General features: G+C 43.4%; 1 protein-coding gene across 2 annotated transcripts in view; it reads left to right on the top strand.

Moving 5' to 3' along the window:
• LOC120957385 (uncharacterized) overlaps positions 1–23,537 on the top strand; it is a 74,861-nt gene extending 51,324 nt beyond the window's left edge. Inside the window, exons 3-6 of one of the 2 annotated variants that reach the window (XM_040379576.2) lie at positions 688–850; positions 14,146–14,579; positions 14,959–15,069; positions 20,354–23,537. In XM_040379576.2, the coding sequence (XP_040235510.2) occupies positions 14,511–14,579; positions 14,959–15,069; positions 20,354–21,484 (1,311 nt within the window). In that variant the 5' untranslated portion in view covers positions 688–850; positions 14,146–14,510 and the 3' untranslated portion in view covers positions 21,485–23,537. Of the gene's footprint in view, positions 1–684; positions 851–14,145; positions 14,580–14,958; positions 15,070–20,353 lie in introns of both variants that reach the window. The other variant, XM_040379575.2, reaches the window with a different exon arrangement.
• The last annotated feature ends 2,513 nt before the right edge of the window (positions 23,538–26,050 follow it).

Genomic DNA, 26,050 nt, shown 5'->3' with positions numbered 1-26,050 from the left:
CGCTCGGTCTCTTAGCATCTTTGGCGCAATGTACCTTCAAGTTAAACTCTGCTCCAGCATCGCCGAAGCAACGGCCACGGCATATACAATACAATCGTCCTTCGTTTTCAGATTGTTGCTTTATTGTGGTAAGAGTTTTCCTTTCTACTACGGTCAGATTATTTTAATCCAACACTGGGGAGGTGTAAAAAAAAGAAGTAGGGACATTTTCTTCAGCAAACTTTACCAGAGCTTGATTAAAGGAAAGCCTGGATGCGCGAAACTTCCCAAAGAGCTCGACAGTAACCTTCGGCAAAGAACACGATTAAGGATACTTTTTAGCCTGTCTGTGTGAGTGTGATTGCCATGATCGCTCAGAGTGTTTCAATTTTAATTTCAACATTACCCAAAAGTGTGTTAAATATTTATAACCGTTTTTTGCTCTCACCACCCATCCAAACGAGCTGCTTCCTCCATGCTTTCTTTGTTGCGCTCGGCGGTTGCGTGTGACTTACTCACTTTCCCGTGCGAAAGCCAAGCCAAAGCGCACGAACCGAAAGTGTTCCTCTTTTGTTCTATGCTAAATGCTGTGTAATTTATTCATTTCGGTACCGAGACAGAGCAAGCCCTCCTGCCCTCCCCGTCATTATGATTTTATTTTTTCTGTAACATTTTTTCTCGTTTTCTTTGCTCGTTCCATTCCAGCAGTCGCAAGCAGCTCAAGCAACGGAAGGCGGAAGGAAGCAGACTGATTAAAGTCCTCAGCCAACGGTTTTCTTACCAGCCTCATCTCTGACCGGTTGGCGGGGGGGAAGAAAGTAGTCGGCACACAGGATCCGCCGGCGGGGAAGAAGCCGCGCACCATTATCCAGTAAGTAAAATGTGTCATTTCGTCGGCGTGTGTATGATGCGGTAAGATGGTCCCGCACCCCAGTGGCGGTCACTAGGCGTGTGTGGGGGGCTCGTTTTAAGGGTCTTTAGTCTCGTGGCGGCCATTTTTGCGAGCCGTGTGGTGAGACGTGGCTGTGTCATTGTTACGAGCTTGGAGAGCGACCGAGGCCTGGTGGATGAGGACCGGCTGTACACAGGCGGACACAGGCTGATGACAAGCGGTTGTCAGTGCTTGGTTTCCGGTCCGTTGGTTTCGCTCCATTCCATCCTCCGGCAAGGAAGGGAGAACCACTCCGTGGGCCTTTGTGCGTGTGTACCCGTGGTGATGCGCTTTACTGGACGGCATTCTTTGCGTCCGTCATTCCGTGCAGGTCATGTTCCAGTAGGCTGCGTTCGGATCCGATTAGCGTGTGTCGCTTGGTTTCACGATCGTCTCCAGGTCCAGGTGCGAGTGTTCGTGGTTTGCCGGGTCTTTCCGCGTCTCATGCTTTAGAAGAAAGTGGACAAATAGCCCCGGCCGTGTGGCGGTGTCTTATGGTAGAGGATTTCGTTTCTTTTTCCACCATTCCAAGCCGCCGCGACCAAACACCACAGTTTCACCCCTCTGGTGCTGGATAATTGGTAATGTTTGCATTTTCCGTTAGAACACACTCCGCTGGGGGAGACTCTCGTGCTCGTCTTAAAAGCCTGCATACCAGCGGCAATGTGTCCCCAGGTCGTCTCCTCTGTAACGGCTCTACGGTCGTCTTGCTCGGCCAGCCGTGTGCCTTCGAGCGTCCCGGTCCTGTAGTCCGTGTATGACCGAAAAATTAAAAAAATGTGCGTCGTCCACCACTACCCAAAAAGACACAAGAATGTCTAGGCAGAGCCTTAGGTCAATGTGCGCACCACTAACTGCACACACTGCGGCATTTGGTGCGTTTTCCCGACACTGCCCAGCCCGTGGAGGTTCCGTGAGTTTCGGTGGATGCTGAAAAGTTGATCAAACAACATTAATGCTGCGCGTTAAACATAATGGCGCACACACGGCACAGCGACAGCAACGTCCAGACGACACGCACACCGGAAGATTCACGGTGCCAGCGAGTGGGACCGGTGGAAGACGACGGCCGCTGCTTCCTCGTAAGAAAAACGATGGGCCCGCCCGAGGTCGTATCGAGAATTGTGCGCAGGCAGGCAGAGCGATATGTTTGCCACACGACCCGCCAGGTATGTATGCTGCGTTCATTGGAATGCAAATGTTTGCTCTTGCTGCCGCTGCAGATGGCGGAGGACGGTGCCTGGCCAGGGGTTTGCTGGGAAAGTTAGGAACATTTATCGAAATTCCATCAGACGGTGTGGTAGTAGCGTCTTATTTGGAGGGTTTTTTTTTTCTTTCGTGGAAGGTTGCTTTCGGGCGAAAATTGATTTTTCGAATATCCCATTTTCAGTGAGCAGGAAGGTTTTACATTTCAAGGGAATTGCTATTTCGGGACGGTGTGTTTACGTTACGATGGAAATTTTGCGGGAAATAGCAACGATAGCGATAGCGGGAAATAGCAATGTGTCTGATCTCCAATGAAACGGTGAGCTGTTGACAAATTCACAGTTTGTTCGCATTGAATGCAACGTTAAACTTGGTTTCTGCGTAAATGTCAGCTAAAGAAGTGGTTAGAGGCAGTATTATGACGAAAATATGTGTTTTTTCAGTTAAAACAACCTGATTTAAGCAATCGCTCACTAATTAAAGTTTGTTTTAAATTTTGTCTTCCCTTTTTTATGTGAAAATGTAGATGTAAAATGTATTTTGGTCATCGATAAATGCAATTACCTAACGTATGGAACATACACATTTCTTCCTTTCTTCCTCATTGTGAATTTGAATGAATATAATTGAGCTTTACATAATAAAACCCCATATCTTTACATATTAGTGCTCTTTTCGAAACTCTAGGGTTTTATTGCACACTGGTCGTTTTATTTGTAAACCGATTAACAACATATTACATTACAATTATATTGAAATTAAACGATTCAACATTATCAATGCCAGAGCGCTTTATCCTAAAATGGTCCTTCGAACCGGATTGTCGGGTCACTCTTAATGCCTCAACGTGATATTAATAAACATAAATATAAAAACCTGTCATTGGGGGCCTTTCCGTTTTAAGTAGGTAGGCTGAAATTTCTGCCTGTCAGCTGTTTGCATTGTATAGCAGCAGATCCCACGGTGTATGAATTTAGAAGGCTTATTTTTATCGCTTCTGTTTCTGAAGGAAGATTTTGCTTTGCTTTGAGTGCTTTGAGTATTCGTCAAGCCTCCAGAAAGCTCGTTGGAGCCAGTGGCGTATTTAACGGTAAGCAAAGTAAGCAATTGCGGGGGGCCCCGTCAATGAGGGGTCCCGGAATCTTTAGTCCATTATCCATAACAGTTGATAGAATATGGCACTGTATTAGCAAGGAGGGCCCCGTGGGTGCTGGACGTTGGGGCCCCGCGCTAGAGACAACCAAGCACCCCCCGGCAGCAACAAAATTTAAGTTGAAATGTTACATTTTTCAAGACGGATGCCAAGTAACCCCCGGTAATTATGTACAGAGGGCCTCAACAATTCTTACTGCTTGGGGCCTCCGACACTGTAAACCCGCTACTGGTTGGAGCAAAAGTTTTCACACGTTCTGTCAAAAAGTGATATTCAAATTTGGTTATAGCAAACATGCTATGAGACCACCTGGACTACATACACTTTGATTCTAGATTCCACCACGTGATCTCTTTAATGCACCTTGGGGTAAATGTAAACAACACCGTGTTTTCGAGCAGGTACTCTAATTTTAACTTTGAGGCTATAATAATCTAGACTGAAAATTGCAGGCTAGTTTTATGTGTGGTTTTGTATGGAGCGTTTACATGATTTCAGCCTCCAACTGTCAAACTCCATACAAAAAACTGACTAGAATCGTGAAGGGCCCCAATGGTTGTTTCACACTATCTCTCTTCGAATCTTAAAGGTTTCATTACAATCAGTGCTCTTTACTTGTAAACTAAATCGTATCAAACGATTGATCATTCCCAATGCCACAGCGCTCAAGCGGAAAATAGTCCTTCGAACCGGATTGTCAGGTCAGATGACTCTTCATTTACCTTCAACAATTATAATCCTTCAATAGCGCAAACAACTATCACTGTCTTTTAACGTCTCGTTCTAGCCTATCATTTCATAATGATTCTCACTGCAAACAAACACTGATTACAAAACTGTCCATTTTATTCTATGTGTGAAAAATCCCTTTCGTCCTCTTATGTGCTCGTAATAGCATAAAATTCATCATGCACACACACGCGCACGCATCTTCCCACTGTCCCATGCTACAGACTTGGTGCGCCACTACACGTAGGAAGCGACCTTCCTTGGATTCTATTTATGGTTTGTTGGGTGTCCTTTTTCTACTTTTACCTACGGCCCGTGTAGGTGTACCCGAGCCGTGGAGAGATTGTCTGGTGGAATGTCTTCGTCATCGCTCCAAGAGGAAGCAATCTGCTGCACGTTGTGAATGCGATCTGCCATTTGTTGCGCGGGCGAAAGGTGCTGATTAATCTTGCCTCCTCCCCCTTTATCGCACAGTCCTCGCATTGTGGTGGTTTCACCTTTCATCTGGATGGGAAAACTTTTTCACCGGCCTACAACTCTCCTTCGGTGACCCTTTTTTGTTTGGGTGGAGGAGCTTGTTAAAGCAAGCAACACAATATCTGAAATCGTGCGTGGGAAAACGTGATTTTTGGTTGTGACAGTTGTTATGACGCTGTGCCGAAATAAAATGCTATTAAAGAATTCATACAGATGACATCATTTCTACTGTTGAGATTGTGTTGAAATAGGAAAATATGGTTTATAAAAATAAAGAAATTGACAAAAAAAAAAAAAACCTGAAATGAACTCAAAAGCACGAGATGTGGTTATGACACATGCTACTCTTGCTGAAGCTTTATGTTTGTTTCTGAAATTTCCTTCCACCTAGTAGGGATGGTAATAAGAATGACTTATATAAAAGCTCATCCTTGTTTCATTGTGTAAAACATAATAGCCTTCAACCACGGTCGCCACCATTGTCTGTTAGGGGGAATGAAGCCTGCTGGAGATTGTTTCATTTGCATTCGTTGTTCGGAAGCGCACTCTCCAAAAGCTCTTCTATGTACGGCAAGCGGAGCATAACGCATCCATCGTGCAATTGGGAAGATCCCTCGAGATACTTGCGTACACGGGGCGCGTTCGCCAACACAAAAGCCTTCTGAATAGAGTAATGAAACAGAAACCACGCAGCCCATTGCAAAGCGTAGGAGAGAAAATATTGGAAAAAAACTAGCTCTGTTATACGGCAAAGATTGAATCGTTAAAGATAGAGACATGTTTCAACGTGTAATATACACGATCGGAGCTTTTTTTTTAATTTGTTGAAGGATAATCTACATCATAATCAGTATCCTCTTTATGGCTCAGAGTTGCTAATTGAGAGCGAGGTATAGTATTACAAATGAAGATTGTTTTCTCTATTACAGCCATGTCTCTATGATTAAAGGTTGAATTGCAACGTTTGAAGGAAACTTTGGACTTTAAGTGATATTATTGTATGTGTTCGTTTGGGAAATGCTTCTTAGGTCTAAATTCGTCCTTGGATAATGTACGAGGAGTAGTTCATTTACATTATTTTTTACTTTTTTGCTGGGTATTCGTATGGTTGACAAAATAATTAGGTACAAATATTAAAAATACAAGATTTAACATTCGCAACTGCACATTGGCAACATTTGAATGTGTCGGCATATAAACATTTCAAATTCAAATTTGGATGCTTGCGGTTCTTAGCATTATTTATATAATTTCAGCTGCCGATTGCCACACTCATAAACAAAACTATTATTAAAACTCAAACTTTTCGGAAAAAACAAAAATAAGAAGAATTTGTTGGAGTTGTAACATCCCCCATAAAAGGTTAGCTAAGCTAAACCCATTAGTCAATATAGGAGCTTATTTAGTAATTGATAGATCCAGAAACATGTATTTCAACACTAAAAGTACCAAACATACGCACAGAAATCAAGCAAAGGTCTGCGTAAAGGATATGTTGGGATCATCAAATTCCCAACATAAACAATGCTTTAATTTGGATAAGCTTTTAATCCTTTTGATTCGCTGAGATGGAGTACATTGACTCTCTTGAAAGCAAAAGGTAACCATAAAACATTTTATAGGATGTTCAAACAACCCTCCCAACATCCCGCTGTATAGCTTTGAGATTTTGAGCTCCAAAGTTAAATCCCAGGACAGAAACAGCTTGCATCTGTCCGTATTGACCGGGTCGGCGGGGCGATTCCGCATCGATCGTTACTACCTACCAACTGCAAAACAAAACGAGTAACACACGCACATTGGCTATTGGCCGCATAAAACACACCACGGACACAACAACGCCCGATTAATACAGCCCCGGATATATCTTATCTACGGTGAAAACCATAAATCACCGCCCTTGCTGCTGCTGTGCCGTACGATAAGCAAAACCTGGGAGCTCTTTAGTGTCCGCCGAGGTGTGCGTTGAGATTTGTGTGCCTACACCAACGAACCAGGGCACAGCAAGGGCAGTTTTGCGGGCGTTTTAATACTGTCCTGAGCGCAGGATACAGTCCGAGTGCGGTACGGATCTGGAAACGTCATTCCACAAACCATACAAACAACGCCAACAGATTGTTGCGTGCTCCAGAAGACCCCCTGGACACACCGGACCAAACCGCCTCATCCTCGTGGTTTATTGTCGTGTTGAGGGACGGAGCGTTAGGGGAAATAAATTCGACATTAGTAGTTCGCGCCGCAAATAATATCACGTAACAGCGGCGGGAAGGAAATGGTGAGCAATTATTCTTACCCTCCGGTTAGATTAAGGTTGAAGGTTCGGAGCTTTCTGGCCATGCGCCAGCGAGAAGCTGGCCCTATAATAAAGTGTGGGAGGCACGTGCTTCGAATCATTAACCGATACGGGAATGAAAAATGGGATTTCGGAGCTCGGTGCTTCTGAGTGATCGAAGGCGCCTGTTGCCAAACCTGTTGCGAGAGGACATTCTGCTGGCGATCGTACTCCGGTCGTAATTGATATTTCGTGCCAAATGTCCGCAACGGTGTGTTTTTTTAATCTCTTCAGGGTCTGCCTTCGCATCCATTCTGGACGTTGGTTGAATTTTATCATGCTTTTAATGCCCGCCAGGATCGGCCCGGAAAGAACATCTGTAAACAACGGTCCGGTACACGCTCGTTGCATTTATGATGTGTGGTAGGGGGTAGGTCTCTGGGCATGGTCTCTGGCAATTCTGAGATAACGATTTGGAGTGTTTTACCCCGCTGTTCTCCAGCCGTTGGGTGTAATTGTAACAATTACGTTACGCTTTCCACCACCACCGTGGAGCACACATTGTCATGGGAGACATATCTCTGCCGGGAGGTATATACCGGTAGCAGTACCCGGTGACCATCATCACCCGTGTGTGTTGGCATCATCGTGTGTTATGGCATCGCATCGGGAGCTGTCGCGAGTGGTACAAACTGTTGCAATTCCTCCGAGCACCATATGAAATGTCGTGTCAAATTAGATGATGAAACAGGGCGGCGTCCACGTGTTCGACGAGGCAGCGTCCAGAGAAAGGGTGATGGGAACCTATAGGGAGCTACTCCACACCTGTCGCTTTCGGTGCAAAACCCCTCCGCATTAGCGCATAGCGCGGGAATGCCATTTTCCAATGGTCGGGGGCACTCATTCGCAGGGGGACGGCCCAATATCAGCGCGAGACGGCAAAATCTCATCGCCATCATAAGCAAAAAGCGGGAGGACAGGCGTCACCTGCCGCACGGGAGATAGCAATCCTCCAAAACGAGCATGACAGAAGAGGATGACAGCGAAAGCAAAAATCGCAAACAAATAGCATCGGCTAACCACAGTACGGCTCACGAGTGCGCGACTGACGAGAGTGAAAGAGGCGCAATAATAATGACCCACACACGCTAATGCAATGTATGATTGTAGCTAATTGAGCTCGCGCTCGCATTGCGCAACCCCCGCAGGTGGCGTGGGGTGGGTTGGTCAGTGAAAGCGAGCTTTACCGGCCGCGTTGCTGTCATGTGCAATGCACCCCAGGGGCGGGAGAGGTTTTATTTTGATGCTGCGACCCCCCCGAGTCCGTTTCCTTCGGGGTGTTTTTTTCTGTTGTAGCTTCACTTCTTACATCGTTAAAGTAAGGCGGCAAAAGTAAAGGGGTTTCAGCTTACCCCTCTAGATAGCCCAGTGTGGTGTAGTTATGCGCTCGTACGAGGGAAGCATTATCGATGGCTTTGTGTGCAAATTCCTGGGCTCAAATGTGAGTGCAAAAGGATGAGCCGTTGGGAAATGCGTGCGGTGGATTATATGGGAGCCCATTTCCGTTTTGGTTAATTTTAGGGTTTTTCTGGGGAAATATTTTAAATCGAAAAGAGGCTTTCTTTTGCTGCCGGTGGCATCCGCCGTCCTAAATGATGTGCGTAGTGGTTATATTTATTTCGAAATTACTATGCATTTGCGGGAAAAAATAGTACACATTAAGGCGAGTAGAGTTTGCTGGTGGCTCGAAAATTGTTTCATTAGGTAACATAGCTTTTGTTTGTTTAATTTTACACGTTTAGCTTTGTGGTTTTATGTAATACGAGAGTTTTGGTGATCAAACCAGTAAGGGTTACAAAAAAACAAATAGTTATTTCTACTAAATGTTTTGCTAATAAAGAACGACCCATTCTTATCCATGCATGCAACACTAACAGACATCTGCAAATAAATTATACAGATTTCTACTTAAATATTTCGGCTTCTTAAGACTTAAGTGAGTTATGTTTGATTGTATTTTACATGTTAGTTGATTCTCCTTCTAGCTGTAGGATAAAGTTTTGATCTCAACAAAGCTAGAAAATACTAACAGAGAAGCATTGGGACTTTCAAAACATCACTTTCATGAATGAATGAAAGCAATCATGAACAAAAACTGTTGAAATTTTCAAAACAACTTGAGCTTTCACTGCTATTTTGAGCTTATTTGCCGCTTATTAGTAACCTATAGACCTAATAAATTTGTTTAAACAAGCGAATACTCCTAAAAAAATATACAAACAACTGTTGGTTTACAAGGTGGGTGTTGAATTGAATGGAAATATTATTCCTCATTTCTTTTTTTTTATTAATTTGTCTTGTCTCTCATGTTGTTGCTGGTAGTTTTGTCAAATTATCAGTTTCGTGGGAGAACAAGAGCAGTTTTTAAATTGATGATATATTCAATTGAATTATATAATATGTTGTTGTTGTCGATCTAGTTTAGCGTGTTAAAGTATATAAGTAATATATTTAAGCATTATTTCGTGACACATCCTGTATGAGACAACGTCAATGTCATTGAGGTTTTTAACCCCAACCTCTGTTTTATGTTGAACTACCCAAAAGGAACCTTCCAATGGATTCTTCTTTGGTTAGTTGGTTTCAAATTGAAAACTAAGGTTAGAAAGAGAATTCAAATTCTTTTCATCTATTTGAACGGATTTCTATTACGGATTAAAACATGTGCAAGAACAATGAAATGGGCAGTAGAATAGAATGTGCGATAGTAGCAAGTTACACATGTTTGTCTATCGCTTCAGTAGACAATGGCTCTTCGAAAGAACGAGTTTTCTTGCAGAGAAAACTGATATGTATCTAGAGAAACGTTTGTGGGGTAGTTTGTGTCCTAGAACCAGTATTGTAGCTCAACTTCCTGCATCAGACATATCCTAACTCCTCGATCTCAATACGAGTAGTTTGTGCTAGAAACTGTTATCATAGAATTTTGTACTAGGAATTTTCAACGACCCATTTTGTCATTTGTTCTTCAAATAGTCAATGTATAAAGGATTTCAGAAGGAAATTCTCAGGAGGAAATTTCTCGTCTTTTGACGTTTGGAAGAAGGCGACTTAGCTTCGATGGATTCCCGATATGTTGTAGGCCTTCAAAAAGGTAGAATGCATTGCAATAGAATTCAGATTTCTCGCAAATATCCAATAATGCGAACATGGAGAAGTGAAACCTTACTTCCTGCCTTACGAAGTTCGTTTCAAAGCAAACGAACTTCTTTTGTTTATTTAAACTTTGTTGGAATATCTGAAGCAAATCTTAAGTTAAATTGGAATCATACTACAAATCCAGTTCAAAGTTATTTGGGATATATATGTTGATTATTTTAAATTAATTATTGAAAAAATCCTGATGAAAATCTCTTTTTGTCCATGCTGTTCATGTTCATGGAATCGATGGAAAACAATTAGGAAAATAAAGTTTGCCACAGTTCAAACGTAATCAATCTCAGGTGCAGCCTCACTTCCTTTTATTACTCGCCGCTTCACCGGATATACCTGGCAACTCACTGAAGAAAACTTCTCTTTGCTTCTTCTCCGTCCAGCTGATGTATTTGGCTGTGTGTAACAAAAAGCTAACGAATCAAAAGTACTGCGCTGCCCTTCTGGAGTTAGTGCCGTTGCCAAAGACCGGCACGGTGCACCGACTCCCCCGTAATTGGAGAAGCAAAACAGCAAAGCCCAACAATATACAGAAGTCATAAGTTTACCCGGTCTTCATACTTGGATGCACTTGAAAAACAAAAAAAAAAACTCCAACCCAAAATGTTTACGGTTTGCAAGAGAACGAAGAAAGCAGCACACAGTAATGCCCGAAACTCGTTAAGCTTTTTGCTGCAGACGGAAATGGGGTACAATTTTAATGAATAAATTCCAACCAACCAACCAACCGACCGACCGGCCCGGTATGCGTGTGTTTTCAGCGCCCCGAACTCTCAAAGCTCCGTACTTCCAGAAAGGACAAACATAAAACCACCGACCACCGTCGTCCCGGAGCACAGTCGCAAGGAAAGGGGAAATTTGAATTGTGCTGCTGCAGTTACGAATGAACCATGCGCGATGGCGTTTTGGGGCGGAATTTGAGCGGTGAAGAAAAGGGAATTGGCTTGAATGCTTTTTCAACAAACTTCGAACCGATTGAGGAGCGAATAAATAAATGGAAATGGGTTGAAGTTTTTCCGACTGTTCTTCCGAGCAACAGCAACAGGCGTGGCAGTGGAAATCGAAGGTTGTTTGTTGGGAAAAGAACTCGTTCTAAGATGTGATTTTGAGAGTTGTGAGAGTTTTATTATGTATTGTTGGCAAGACACGCAATGATTGCGGCAGCTGTTTATGGAAAAGCCGAAATCGGGCGACTCAATATTGATCATGGTGCTTTTAAATCTAAGACAACATAATTATGCAATTTAACAGTACGAAAACCACTAGTGATCTCAATTAAAATGATCCTACTAACGGCCCTGTCGAACCAACCATAGACTAACACGTTGTTAATAAGCATTGTAAATGATGTTGTCCTGAAGGTTATGCTTCATGTTTGTTTTCGCAAATCGAATTACCGTCACCGACAGCGCTCTCTCGTCAATCATAATTAATGGTAGTATCTTATGCAGCTGCTGCTGCTGCTGCTGCTGCTGCTACCGTCACCGCAGTCAACGTGTCTTGCAAGGGTCATTAAAATGCAATGACTGTGTGTGTATCAGGCGCACGTCGTTGGAGCAGGCGGCAGGTGAAATCATTATTAGCCTTACCATCGACACCCCTTTTCCCAGCTTCCCACAGAAACAGATCGTGTCGGGTTCCGTTTCGCCGTTTCAATCGATCGATACGCTGTTGCCGGCGGGAGCCGAGCGAGCTTCTTTGAAGATCGTTCAAGGGTTATGCCTTTCTTTAGCGACAAACCTGAGGCAAACACGTCTGCATAGGACAACATAATGTAGTGTAGGTTGAAAAAAAAGAAGCACACAGTAGGGAAATTCAATGGAAATTCCTTGTTGAGCAAAAAGGAACAAGAAGTTAAAGTGTGTAAGCTTTCCGCCCAGAAGAAAGCACCACTGCTAGTGTGCGCAAAGTGTCATCCCACTGAGATGATGTGCACAGCAGCACCAAGGCGAAGCGGCTGATAAATGATTCTGTGTCTTCTGTCTGTCTTTGGCGCGGTGTTTATCGATTTTCGGGTGCGCGCGTGCTCTGGCGTAAAGCGAAAAGTGAAGCCAAAATTTCCACCTAATTGACATGTTTATCTTCAGGGAAATGCGCTCCCGTTCTGGGGCAGGCCAGTGGAAACAATATAGCGCAGCGAGGTCGTCGTAAGCATAAGGACGAGCCTCCGGTGCTCCGTTTTGCTGGAAATAATAGCACGTTAGCCGGAACTGCGTCTCGTGAGTGTGAGATGATGGGGCCCCGCGGGGAAGGAAGCATACATTTGCTGGAAGCTGCCACCACCGCAGGACGTGTGAAGAGCGGATGTCTTCGATGATTGAACCAATCTTTGGTGTGAAGCAAATGGCGATGTTGTCGAGCGGATCTCACGCTCTAGAGCGGCCGTTTGCTGTTCGTTATCAGACTATACAATACATCGGTACGCGTTTGGTGCGGGCCCCAGATGGTGGTGTGTAATCTTATCCAAAGTCACGTCGCGCGGTACATTTGAAGATGAAAACATCTTTTTAGCTCTGTGATGTATTGGGGGTTCCATTGGATTTGAAAAAAAGGCAGAAAACGATTGAGTTGTTCTGTTTGATATGGTTATTCTACAACTTCCTTCTCAGCAGTCCCAAGAATCTCTGTGTTAACCTTCATTTTCCCAAATCGTACCCCTTCCAGAGACCCCAAGTGTATGCAAATATGCGTGTGTGTAAGATGTTCTATTCTGTAGTGATGGGGAAATTTCATTTTTTTTCGGTAAGAAACGCAACTGTTTTCTGTTCAGAAGGAATCTGAACGAACCTAGGCTTCTTTGATTCTACGGGAAAATAAAAATAGTAGATCTTACATAAAAGAAGTATACAAATTGACCCAATATTATTGTTTATATTTCCAAGGCACATATTAAATATTAAGTTTACAAAAACAAACTTAAGAATGTTTCAATGTCCGGATACAGTTCACAAATCAACTGCAATGAACTAATAGCATACCAGGACGGTCCGGTAGTACAGTCATCAACTTGTGCTACTTAATAACATGCTCGTCATAAGTTCAAGCCTCATATGCATCGTCCTGATCTGAGAAGAGATCTGAGTATCCCGGCTGCGTGGTATACTATCAAGTCTCGAAAGCTTGTATAAGCCGGCATGACCACGTTGGTCGTTATACCAAAAAGAAGAAATAATAATATGGAAATTGTCTATCAAATTCCTGCATAAATATGTCTTATAAAGGCATAAGACGTTCAAAGAACAACAGCTACAACCGATACTAGCCTATAAGTAATTTCTGAAGTAATTTCTAGCAAATTATAGAGATCAATTTATCATCCCAGCACTCGTATGCAATTGTTTTTTGAAGTTTAAAGCACTCTGGTTAACATCAACACGTACCAAAAACCTACTTGATATGGCTTTAGGTTTTGAACCTAAGTTCGATTGTTCCATACAAGAAAAGGAACGTACGTAGAAGGTTCTAAAGAAAATCCCATCACTACTCGGCTCAAGCTTCCTTCCAAATGGAGTACCTTTCTGGCTCGATTTGTTTATGGAAAAGCAACCCCTTTCTGGTTGTTGGAAAAGCGTCCAAAAAATATTGACCTCACGCGTATCACGAGAATTCGCTTCCCAGAGGGCACTCGGAAGAAAAGGATACGTGCCTTCTCGTCCATGTCTGCGTGAACGTTTGGCTGATGTTTTTATAAGAAGAGCAGATATTGTACGCCACTCTGCCCATGTCTGGTTGCATTATTTTTTGATAAAGCTTGTGTGATTAATTTTGAATCCAACAAAATTCCAGTACGCATCCCGAGGGTTTAGGCGATGTATGCGCGTATGATAGATTAGGCCCTAACCCGACGGTGGCATTGTTATTATTTATTGAATTCTTTTTCCCTTAACCTGGGCCTTATTTTCGGGTCGAAATTCCAAGAAGCAGGGTAGGGTTTTGGTGCATAATCTTAAATTCACTGCCATAATCCGACGATGTATGGACGCTTGTGCTGAGGGTGAGTCCTTCGAAGGAGTTGAAGCAAGATATAAAAATTAATATATCCGTGTGAAGATGAATCGTTCTCAAATCTAAACAATCAATTATAGGTTCCTCCGAACGCGCTCAATAATGCGCTGAATTTGTCACTCTTTTGCAGCACTAGCAAATTAATCAAATCATATCCCCCTTTCTCTCTTTTTTTTGCAGGTTTATGCGCACACCGGAGTGCTGGCCGCGTACGCAGGGTGCTTTCTTCTGTAATCATTTGTCACTATGCGACACCGGTTGCCGATGCCGGCACACTCGGCGATGATTGATAGTGCGGCGAAAAGTGGGAAAATCATCATGCACAGCAACGACCGCAGTGGATCAGCAACACCCAGTTCGCCGCTCGAACGAACGTAGACCACATCCACAGGTTCTGCATCGAGACGTTAAAAAAAAGAAGCTCGTTCGTGCGTTTATGCAACAGGCTTCTACTTTAGATTAGCAAAGCACGGGTTGATCTCATAGTGCTGGAAGGTTGGAATTATTAATCATCGACACCGGGAACTGCTTCGCCCGCACGCAAGATGCCGGCCACAACGGTAAAGAGTGAGGCAGCGACTGACCAGCACAACAACCACTGTGATAATGAGGAGGTAAGGTCGAAAGGATGCTAAGGTTCACAGCGAAGACCGAAGCCCGTGTTCAAAAAAGCGAAAAAAAAAGATTAAATTTCGGGTCAGCTTTAATCCGTTAAATAATTCGCCCTCCTTAAGAACCCACCTTTTTTCCTACTCCAATCAAACGCGTTAAGCTTGTCTTAAGCGCTATCAGCTCACTTTCTGGCTCCCCGTGTTTGCTTCACTTGCATTAGTCGATAATCCAATTAGCGGTGGAGAGTTCCTTATTTCATTTTCCCTGCCCTTTCATGACCCTTTTGCCTATGATTTTTCCTTTAAAAATAAGATACTTATCTAACCGGGCGCTATCGTGGTGCCGCATTCTTTTCTTTGCCGCGCGCGCTCTGCATTGCAGGAGGAACCGAAAGACATGAAAAATGCGCATCTCATTATCAACGAGCTTCGCAACCGGTGCCGAAATCAGTCCGAGCAAATCATGGCCTGGAAGAAGGCGTTCTCGCTACAGGTACGTTTGTTGCACGCCGCCAAGAAAAGGGATCGGTCATAATATACACGCAAAGCTCAATTTCCGGTACCCGGATGGAATGGAACACAGCCAAGCTCTAGGAACCCAGTCTGCGTTTGAGTATCGAACAGAGATCGAGGGTAGATGATGAGCTTTTTGCTGGGGAAGAAGACAATCTAAAATTTTATGTGTGTTCGTATATGTTTGTGTTCTAGTAAACGGGGTGAATTGGGAAGCTTCTTTATCGGTGCCTTACATCATTACGTCAGGGCTGGGTGCGCTCAATTTAACTCGGCATGGAGCCTGAATTAACCCATCAACGTCATTATCATCACCCGGGGCGCGATCGTTAACGGCACACCCAGGAGCGTGTATATCCTTGCCAGCGTGTGTGGCGCTCAACAACCACTCATACGACTGGAGTAAAGAGAGGAATGAAACAGCTCTATAGGATGGTTTACATGGATACATTCAGTAAATCACACCACCACCTGTGCTGCGGGTGTGAAAACAGCCACACTATACCTAACAAAAGGAAAAGTCAAATTGGGAAGGTGGTTTCTTTCTTTTTTTTGTGGATGTTACTCCGTTGGAAAGCCTCTGTTAAGGGATGAGCTTTTTCCCGCTTGCTTATGTGTACAAAAAAAAATAATTGGGCAAGACTTTTTACAGAGAGTCGTGCGTGTGTGAGAGGAAGATAAATTATTCCCAGTGACTTCCGTGACGCGTTTTTCATCAGCTTGATGGGACAGGAGCGCCCCAGCTAAACTGCTGTTAAAGGTGCTAATGCGATTACACGAAGGTCACGAACGTTTTTTTTTGCTGGTGAGCCGTTACTTACCAGATGGGTTGGATTGGTGGGGTAATCGTGATGTTCCTAAACAGATGCTAAACTTTGTACGTTGGGAAATGTGTCATCTATGAGTGTCTTGAAAGAAACTCATAATCATCATAATCAAAGCACATTGTACAATCATCACAATAGCGAATGTATTTCACATTTATTTTCTTCGTGTGCGTGTACAATGCAATACATCGATTTAAATAAATCAAATTTGTAAATACATAGATAATATATTTTAGGCAAATTCATAAAAAAAGAACTTACTTACTTACTTATCCGGCGCTACAACCGCTTTGCGGTCTTGGCCTGCCTCAGGAGTGTCCGAAACCGCTCACGGTCTCGCGCCTTCGTCTGCCAGTAAAAAAAAAGAACTAGAATTCATAAAATAAAAGAAGCCAAAGGCAAAATTAAAGTGCAATTTACATAAATAATTGGGCAAAAATCCAGTAGTGCGAATGAGGTAGAAGTTCTATGTTGCTTTGCATTAGAAATATAGACATTTTGTCAAGATTGTAATTTTTTTTATTCAGGAGGGACGGCTTTGCCGTATTGCTTAAAATGATGATTATAATTTGTAATCATTTAAAATAAGTTTTGTCAATAGAATGTACAGAAAATGCCTTTAAAATAGTTTAAACATCGTAAATAACAATAAAAATCTTGTAATCGATAAATTTATCTATGTGAGATTTGAATTAGATCTAAACGTTGACTTTTGATCTAAAACAGTTGCATGTTTCCATGTGCAGCGCGCGTTGCATACTTGTAGGCGCTTTACAAAGACTCATTTGGTTTGGTTTCGTTCATTGGACGTTTTATCAATTAAACTTGCGGTACTTGCGTCATTCATTGCACTTGGTCATATTTATCTTTTGTCAATATTTTAAAAAGGCATGCAAGATGTTATCTAGTTTAAAAAAAAACAAATGTTTAGAAATGATTATGGTTTGGCATTGAAAACCTAAAACAACAAAACACGTTTTCGTCTTGAAGCTTTCGTTAACTCCTTCTATTTTTATTTATTTTTGTAAATATTAAGTTCTCGGCGGCATAAATCCATTCCCTTCTAAGTAAACATTTTCCTATGCAAGAACAACAAACTTCATCCACTTAGACTAATCTGTCTCACCTGTGCGTCTAACAGCTGCGAACCAAACAGCCACCAGAGCTTTCTTTGCCAGCTCAAGCGGGAAAAGCGAACCAAATCCAATCAACTTTTTCGTCTACCCTTTTTCACTTCCACTCTCAACCCACGAACCCTACTGACGCAGCGTATTAACTCAGAAACAGGTCGGGGATTTTTGGTGCAGCTTCAGAGCGGAATGTTTCGCATTTTTATTTATTCCATAAAATGTATTTTACATTGCACACTCCACGGCCGTGTTGTCCATTTCTGTGCCTCACAGTAAAAAGAGGTTGCATAAACTAAAAAAATAAATTCCCGGGCTGAGCTGCCATAATATTACTGCTCGAGGAAGCACGTCCGGTTTCCAAGGGTAGGCTTAGCTGTTTGCTGCTACCATTTTTACCGGGAAAAGCTTATTTCTAACAGCAATCCTATTTCAACAGACTCTTTTGGGGGGGCACTATTACTGACCGTATGTTATGCTTCGACACGGGACCCGGCACAGGCCGATCCTGATGCTTTGCAAAGTTTTTAAGTATTTTGATGTGGGGCTTACAAGCCTCCGTCCACCATGTCGAACCGTTCTTTTCCCTTCGTTGCGGTTTTGAATTAGAAGTGCGTGGCAGAAATATTGTGACAGCAACGAATACCGCATGCTGGTGCTTACCGCCCGTGCCTACCGGGGCTTTAAAAGGCCCGCTGCGCGTGCGAGAGCTAAAGGAGGAAGATTAATTGTTCACACTGGATCCACACTCGCACCCAAACACGCGTTGAGATGTGGGAAAATTAAATTCCTTGCCTCGGCTAGACCTGCCAACACCGACTTACTTTTGCCCCGTTTGCGCTCTCGAGTGACAGATTGAAGCGCAACAATCGAGAAAGAGGGAAAATAAAATTACGATAACGCTTGACAACTTGTTCCCTTGGCACGAGCCCGCCTGAGACAATGCACTGCAGGGTGGTACGGGTGGCTGCTTGCTCACTTCGGTAAGCTGACGATGATAAAACTTTGTCGACAGTTCGTTGTCTCTAGCAGCGCAGGCAGCCGATGTGAAGCGAGTGAATTGTACTGTTTTCACGCGAATCACACGAAAGGTTTGGGATCAAGCATGATTAGGCGTCTTTTGTTGGAAAGCTATCCTTTTTAATGCTATACAACTAGCAATGAATTGGACGAAAGGAAATGTATGAAGAGCGTGTTATGTTCAGCACCGCTTCGTTACGTTAAAATTCAACACACCAACGCATTGCATAGATTTAGGGGCACACGCACGCACAGCGTTCAACCGAGCGACGCAAACGTCGTTAATTTGGTTTGCCACTCACGCGAACTCTGAACTTTCGCAATAAATCAATCCACCCCTGCCCAACGGGGAATCGATTTATCTAGGGAAAATGAGTACACTGCTTTAAAGTGAGGGAAATTAGTACTTATTTCCTTTTTTTTGCAAGTAGATGAAGCTACTGAAAGTCAAACGAACTAACACGGCACAGTCACCCTTAAGATCAGCCAGATGAAGCAAAGGAGCATGCTGGGCAGTGTGGGTGTGGAATTGTTGGCTCAAAAGAACCACAAATTAGATTTTGTATGGCCAACGGAAGGGAGCGGGAAAGGTTTAAGCTCCCACGTTGCACGACGCTTTGAATGGGACGCATGGTTCAAAAAGGGCACGTGCTCTCGGGAATACTGATTGGCATCCCGTGAACCCGTTGGACCATCAATCGTGCTAAGGGAGGTGAGGGAGGTTATGGTTTAGTAATCGATTTTGGAAAAGTGTTGTTTTTGATGTATTTTTGTTTTTTTGTTTTTGTTTTTTGGTACGTGATGTTAACGTCGGTACCGTTTGGGTTTCAAACAATCATGCACTAATCGGAGGTAATTTGTCTTTTTTTGTTGATTAAACATTTGTAAATATTTTAATTTCTAGATTGATGGTATAAAACAGTTTTTCTTTCTTTGATTGTTGTTTTTTTAAAGCAAGGCTAAAATAAACAGTCCGCTGGTACATTCACACAAGACTTATGACCGTTGCAAGTTCTAAATTAACTAATTCATAGTAATATTTACTGAAGTAGGTAAACAAAAAACGTGTTGCAGGTTTATCAAGCGAGAGCAATGTATGCAACTGTGAACTTTTGGGATATTTTGATGAAATTTATAATACAAAAATAAATGTATACAAACCACGTAAATAATATCTTAAATAGTGTTACCATTCGTTCACAATTGTCAGGAGATTATGCCTGCTTCAATAAGTAACTCAAATGGAAACAGCAAAAAGAAGCGAAGCATTAAAAACATTACACCCAAAATTAGCAGCAACAACCGATAGAATCCCCCGATGGGTGTGTAAACCCAACCGACGACTAGTGGAATATTCGATTTTGACGGGCAACGGGGCTTTACTGGTTAAAACTTTCCACGTCACAATAGCCAAACTTACCCACAAATAGGATTACATGCATCCTTTTCTGTCTTTTTTTTTTGCTCCCCTCCGTAAAAGAAAACCATTCCAAACTTTAACACATTCTACGAAGAAATGGGTAAAACTGGGCGTCCCGAATCCCCGCAACACAAAGGGGAAAGACTTGAAAAGGAGTAGAGAAAAGCGAAAAATGTTCTTGCACAAAAGTATAGCACGAACAAAACGATGCACCCCTTTTCGCGCAATGCCCCAAAATCGGGTTCGGGTTTCGTGCTGTATACGAAAGTGTTTTACCGTGCAAAAGTTTCCCATCAACCCCTTCGGAGCCTGTCTTGGCGCGGTTGTGGCGTGTAATCTATTTAGTTCACTACCAAATAGTACTTTTTGGTTGGAACGATCGGGGCAAGGGAACAACAGGCCAGGGCGTGAGACAAAAAGGCATCGAAAGTGTAAGAAGGTGTGTTCTCTGGCAGCCATCAAATGCGTCCTTCCCTAGAAGCACAATTCCGCCACAACGACCATCCAAAATGTGGCTCACGTTTGCGGTTGAGCTGAGACTCGTGCAGAAGACAATCATATTGGAGATGTTCTTCCTCGGAAAAAAGGGGTAAAGTGATATGCAACGATAATGTAGTGGTTTGGTCTAAGATGTGCCTTTGGTGCCAACATGCACTATGACGCATGAACAATTGAGCATCGTTAGTTGGTGAGCGAAAACTTCAATTACTTTACAATGTGGCTTTCCATTCCATCCGTTTGTACAGACGCGAGTATGTTCTTTTTCAAATAAATGTTTCATCCTGTCCCATTCCTCTTTTTTGTAAAACAATAAATTAATATAATTTTCTCGTTTTTTCCCCTTGACAACCCTCCCCCCCCCCTCAACAGCAAGAGCAGAACCACCGGCTGCAGAAGGAAAAGACGGAGCAGCTCAACTATCTCACCAGCCAGCTGCTGCTGCTCGAGTCGCGCATCATGCGCAAGCAGAAGCAGGTGTCGAACGTGATCTACCAGCGCGAGCTGACGATCTACCGGCAGCAGCGGATCATCGAAACGCTCTCCAGCCGGCTGATCGATCACGGCATCATGGACGTCGGCATGGACGCACCGATGCACGCGGGCGGCAGCGGCAACAGTAACGACTTTGACTCGCTCAACGATTCCGACTCGGCCGTCGTGCTCGAGGACGTCGATTCGGACTGCAACAGCTCGATCTACTTCGGCGGCGGCGGCGGCAGCAGCATCAGTGGCGGCGGCAGCCTCAAGTCACGCTCCTGCAAGATGACGAACGACGTCACGATCGTGCGGTCCATCTCGGACGCGATCGAGACGAACCTGAAGTACAACAATACCCGCCGGTCGAACTGCTTCCTGCGGCGGCCCGAAATCCTCGAAACCGTGTACAGCGTGGAGGAGGACCCGGAGCCACAGAATGCGGCGGCCGGTGCGAATGGGACGGCGGGAAGCGGCCCCGGCAGTGGGTCCACGACCGGGCCCACCTCACCGAAACCGGATGCGGTCAGCGAGAAGCGGGACAAGTTTAAAAATCGCACCGAAAAATGCATCTCCACCGATCAGCCGGCCGGGGAAGGGAGCGGCGCACGGCAGGAAGGCACACCGGTCATCATTACCAGCAGCAGCAGCTGCGACGTGGAGCCGTCGGACCAGTGCGAAATGACGCCGGTGGCGCAGGGCGGCGGCTGCAAGGTGCAGGGCGCGGTGACGAACTTCAATCGCGTAATGTCCAACCACCGGTCGGTGACGAAACCGAAGGACGTGAAGTACAAGCGCATCAACAAGGCCAAATCGAAGAGTCTGGAGGAGCTGCGCGGGCGGCTAAAGCACTGGGTCGAGCGGGGCACCTGCAACGTGAACCTAACGCTCGACCCCGCCGGCGGGGGGGCCACCGGCGCCGGTCATCTAACGGGGCATCTGTCCGAGCACTGTGGGGCGGTGGGCACGCTGCAGCAGAGTGTGCAGCCGCCCCAGCAACCGAACCTGGCGCAAAGCTACGCGTGACCGGAAGCAAGGGTGCCCGCGCGTGCTCGGGGCAGCATTTAGTGTGGGGTATGTGGGTCGGCGGCAACACTCGCTATCAGCAGCTTATTTATTGCGGTTTGGCTTAGTGTTTAAGTGTGCGGCAGGATGAAGCAGAGTATGGGAAGGAATTGAAATGATCGTGAAGGTGGTGGGGCCCTACCACGGTCACCTCACACACACACACACACTGACTGAGTCAGGTTACCTAAGAGGAGATAAAGAGCTGGAAAGCATTGAAGCATAGTAGATAAGCTTAACGTATAGTGGCGATGTGCAGCCAACACAGCACCGGCGGCTGTGTGAAGCGCAGGCTTACCACACACTCTACTCTCAGAAGGCCAACCGATTGGTTTGGAAGGAATTACAGTGAACAAACAGTATAGGCATAGATATAAAGGCCCAATATCTCTCCCACAGGCACAGAACTTTCGAAAACTTATCGTGTAAGTTAAGCGATATGAATGCACTAGGCGGGAAAGCACTCTTTTGACAGATAAGCAGGAGAGGAGATAGATAAGATGAAGCGTACAATTTGTACAATTAGTAACAGAATCAATTCATTGTCACACTCACACCCATGAATTGTACTACCTATAGTGTAGCCACGTAAGCACTCGGAGGTATCACCGTACGAGATCCGCGGGAGTTGAACTAGAATCGAATTCCTTCAAAGCTACAGGCACAGAGCCCATCTGAGGCATTTAAAGGGTGTCATTGGTGATCTTTACTTCCAAAGTCAAGAAGATTTATTTATATACTTGTACATAGATATATACACCCTGGAGGAGTATTTCTCCCCCACTAGAAAGGGGTCTTTGCTTTGATGAACTCTTTTGCATAAAATACCACTCCACGAACCGTGTAGTAATGCATCGTCGTATTTGGAGGGTTTCGAGAATGTTCCTTTAAAAAGTAAGACAAGAATCGGAAAATAATTCGTTTCTTTAGCGCACGACTGCGAGTGAGTGTTGCTTAAGTGCTTTCGCTGTTGCGAGCACCTATTTAACGATCTGTACTATAATGGTTTCCACTCACCGAGCTTTCAAGTAACCATGGTCACCACATACTACCCTATTGCGGATTATAACTGCATTTTCCGAATCTTTGGTATAGTTGCAACCTGTCACTGGTTTCAAATGTACCTTCTTTCTTTGGGAATGTGCGTCAAAACTTGCACTGTTTAGTATTATAATAGGTATTTCGTTCTGTCACAAAATCGGAACAAACCTCTGATCGAATTTCGTTTTCCGCCTTAAACCATGCTACATCCCCCCTCCTTCTAACGCGTAGTACGTAAGGCCATGTACATACAACCAATCGAATCGTTTACTTACCGGTAAAGATCGATTGCAATGGTTAAAATCAAAGTCCGCGATCCTCAGCAGCGAGGAAAAGATTATGAACAATTAATTGTAAGCATTTCGTGTGCGACGAGCATATTGTAAGGGCCAGATCGAAGAGGTTCTTCTTTCACGCACACGAACACACACACACATACAGGTAGATGTGAATAACAGCTCTACCGTGAGTTTAATTGTTCGAGTGAAGGAGGCACGTTCAATGCGATAGCCAAATTAAAATAAAAGTAAATTAGTAAAAACACAAACCCTTACTCAGAAATAGTGAGTAATACGTACATATGCACTGATGCATTCATGCTAACATTTAATTGCACGATAAGTGAAGGGTTTTTGTCGATGGGGAAGCACATAGAAGTCCGCTAGCTTTTGGAGAGTGGTAGCAGGTTCGATTAGGTAGGAAGAAAAAAGAGGAATGTCTCGTACGACAATTACAAAAGAAACAGAAGAAAAGAAACATCTTTTACGGTAGATACGTCTGAAAAATATGAGTTAAATTTAGGAAATCCACCGATCGAATGCAGCACTGGTGAGGTAAAGTTGTACAAACTCTAATCATGTTCGATGGATTCGCAACACCTATGTAATGTAAGCGTGGAAAATAAATCATTGCTTGAAATATAAAAGTGCGATTCATAGTTTTCAACGCTGAAATCTCTAAATCTGTAATTGTGTTTATGATGGGTGCTTTGTTGTAGGGTTAAATTTGATGACATATTTGTTTCTACTTCTAATTTTACACATTTCCACACAAATCCGAGAGGTTGAGCCTCTGTAGAAATTATGCATAAAATTGCACAAGCCGTCTTTAAACCAGGCGGTAACAGTATACTGTTCAAGGCATTTTTAATTATTTTGAAGTAATACAGTGTTGGAGGTTCGACACCTTTGCTTCGACATGAAGCGCATAATGGATCAATATTTTTTATTTATTTATTCATTTATTTATTTATTTATCTATTTATTTATTTATTTATTCGTTTGAATAATTGTCTGCCTCCATGGGTTTCAGAATATTTAGTTTCTTAAATACTAAATATTCAAGCGAGTGTGAATTAATATACAGTTACCATGTACATAAATTGAGCTTCGGGGTATTTTTATTGTTTAATATTTTTATTCCACTAAGCCTATTATATTACATATATCACACATATCACGTTATAGAAAATGTAAAAATGTAACTTGCATAAATAAAATATATTAAAAGAAATTTATAGTAAAATAAAGCTTAAGTTTTAATATGATCCCTTTTTACGGACGAATCCTCTTCAGGCGTGGGCACGGGCTTTGGTGTATATAATACATCCAAACAAGCCTTCTTCAAATTGAGACAGCCATGCTCAATATTTGTCGCAGAGTTATCTGCCATATTCTACGCGTTGCTTCTAATAAGCGCGAGCCCTCCGGATCAATATTATATATTCACTGGCAGTCTCAGTGCTGTCGAAACTTTGAAATCCGTGGAGGCGATGAAGAGCTCTGATTACTTTGTTAAAAAAAATCTAGAAACACTAAGCTCTTTGTTCAATAAAGCGTTTCGAATATCGCTTGTTTGGCTACCTGCTCATTGCGGAATCCCTGGCAATGAGAGGGCAGATCTCTTGGCCAAACAAGGCGCCTCTGAGGGCGATTCCTTTGAACGATCGATTCAGCCTCACGAATTCCTCCGCTTCCCACAGCAATTATGCATGGCTCGTTGGCAGAGCATGTGGGATGCCGATGATCTCGGGAGATTTCTTTACTCCATCTCTCCTAGGGTGACACAACGTCCATTGTTTCAAAGCCTACAGGCAGATCGTGGATTCATTCGCATGACATCAAGACTCATGTCAAACCACTTTGCGATGAATTCACATCTACAACGCATAGGGATCGTCGATACAAATGTATGTAGCTGTGGTAACGGATTCCACGACATCGACCACGTCATATGGTCATGTGTGGAGTTTGAAACAACAAGACCCGCACTACTATCGACGGTTCCAGCAATAGGGAGAAACCCTGAGGTCCCAATACGTGACATCCTTGGTCAAAGGGACTACGATTACGCGAGAATTCTGCACAAATGTGCTAAAGAGGTTGGCATCTCCTTATAATCACGTACCGAACTTATATGTATAGAGACCCAATAAATGTATAGGTATGATCATGTATGGCTTAGGGTGTATGGGCGTTCCTGTGCATGGGTGGGTGTCTGCATGGGTGTGTGTGTGTGTGTGCATGTGGATTTTCTTTATATCCACATCTACACACGCATAGGCATGTGGACACTTATTAGTGTTCTCGCGTGTACATATTTACCCGGTTATGTATGGTTGCACCTATTAGCGTATTTGTTAGTAGTAACTTTAGTGTCTAGTATACAGTCCACGTTGTATGTTTAATTATGTTTAGTGATCTTCGGGCAGTCTGAACACATAACCAACGGTTGGGGCAGAAGCTCACCACCATGACAAGCTCAGAGTGGTGATTTAGAGCAACCAACCCATCGCTGAGCACTAGACAACCCGGATGCTGGAAACCATCGCTCACCTAACACCTGTAAAATACGGTGTCGATGCCATATACACCGAATCCCTGCTCCCTTGGTTGGGAATACTGGAATACCACATAGACATTATGGAAAGAGAACGGCTGGCATACCGAGCCCGAGCCCGGAATAAGGGGCACAAAGCCGATCAAGGAAATGTGCTCCGGCCAGCCCATAGATATTAAGAAATACAATAGAACCAACAATGTTAGATTTAAGTCTAGTCTATAATGATACGGCCAACCAGGCCGTCCTTACGAGAAAAAAAATGATCCCTTAAAAAAGATTTAGAAAAGTTGGAAAAATATACTTCCATTACACAAGTTCCTCCGCTTAATCCAACATCGGGCCATGGGTCGTGTATTTGTATGAGTGATTACGCATTGGAATACTCGTGATCGACAAAATAACTTGGAGTACAATTCCCTTTAAAAACGATCAATAATCATTTGAATCTAAAAATGACCCAAGCCTGCAAGCTTAAATTTCTGCCTGTCAGTGGAACAGTATTTAATTTAATTTAATTTAATTTCATCATTTGAGTACAAACAAAGATAGATAGATTTTAAAATCTTTTTATTTTCCTTTTTCTGGTTCAAATTGTTATATTTAAGATCATTATTATGTTGGATGTCTTGTCATCCATTATACATT

This window comes from Anopheles coluzzii, chromosome 3, assembly GCF_943734685.1.
Source record: "Anopheles coluzzii chromosome 3, AcolN3, whole genome shotgun sequence".
NCBI lineage: Eukaryota > Metazoa > Arthropoda > Insecta > Diptera > Culicidae > Anopheles > Anopheles coluzzii.
Note: the sequence above shows the minus strand (reverse complement) of the source record. Positions and strands in the feature narration are given on the sequence as shown.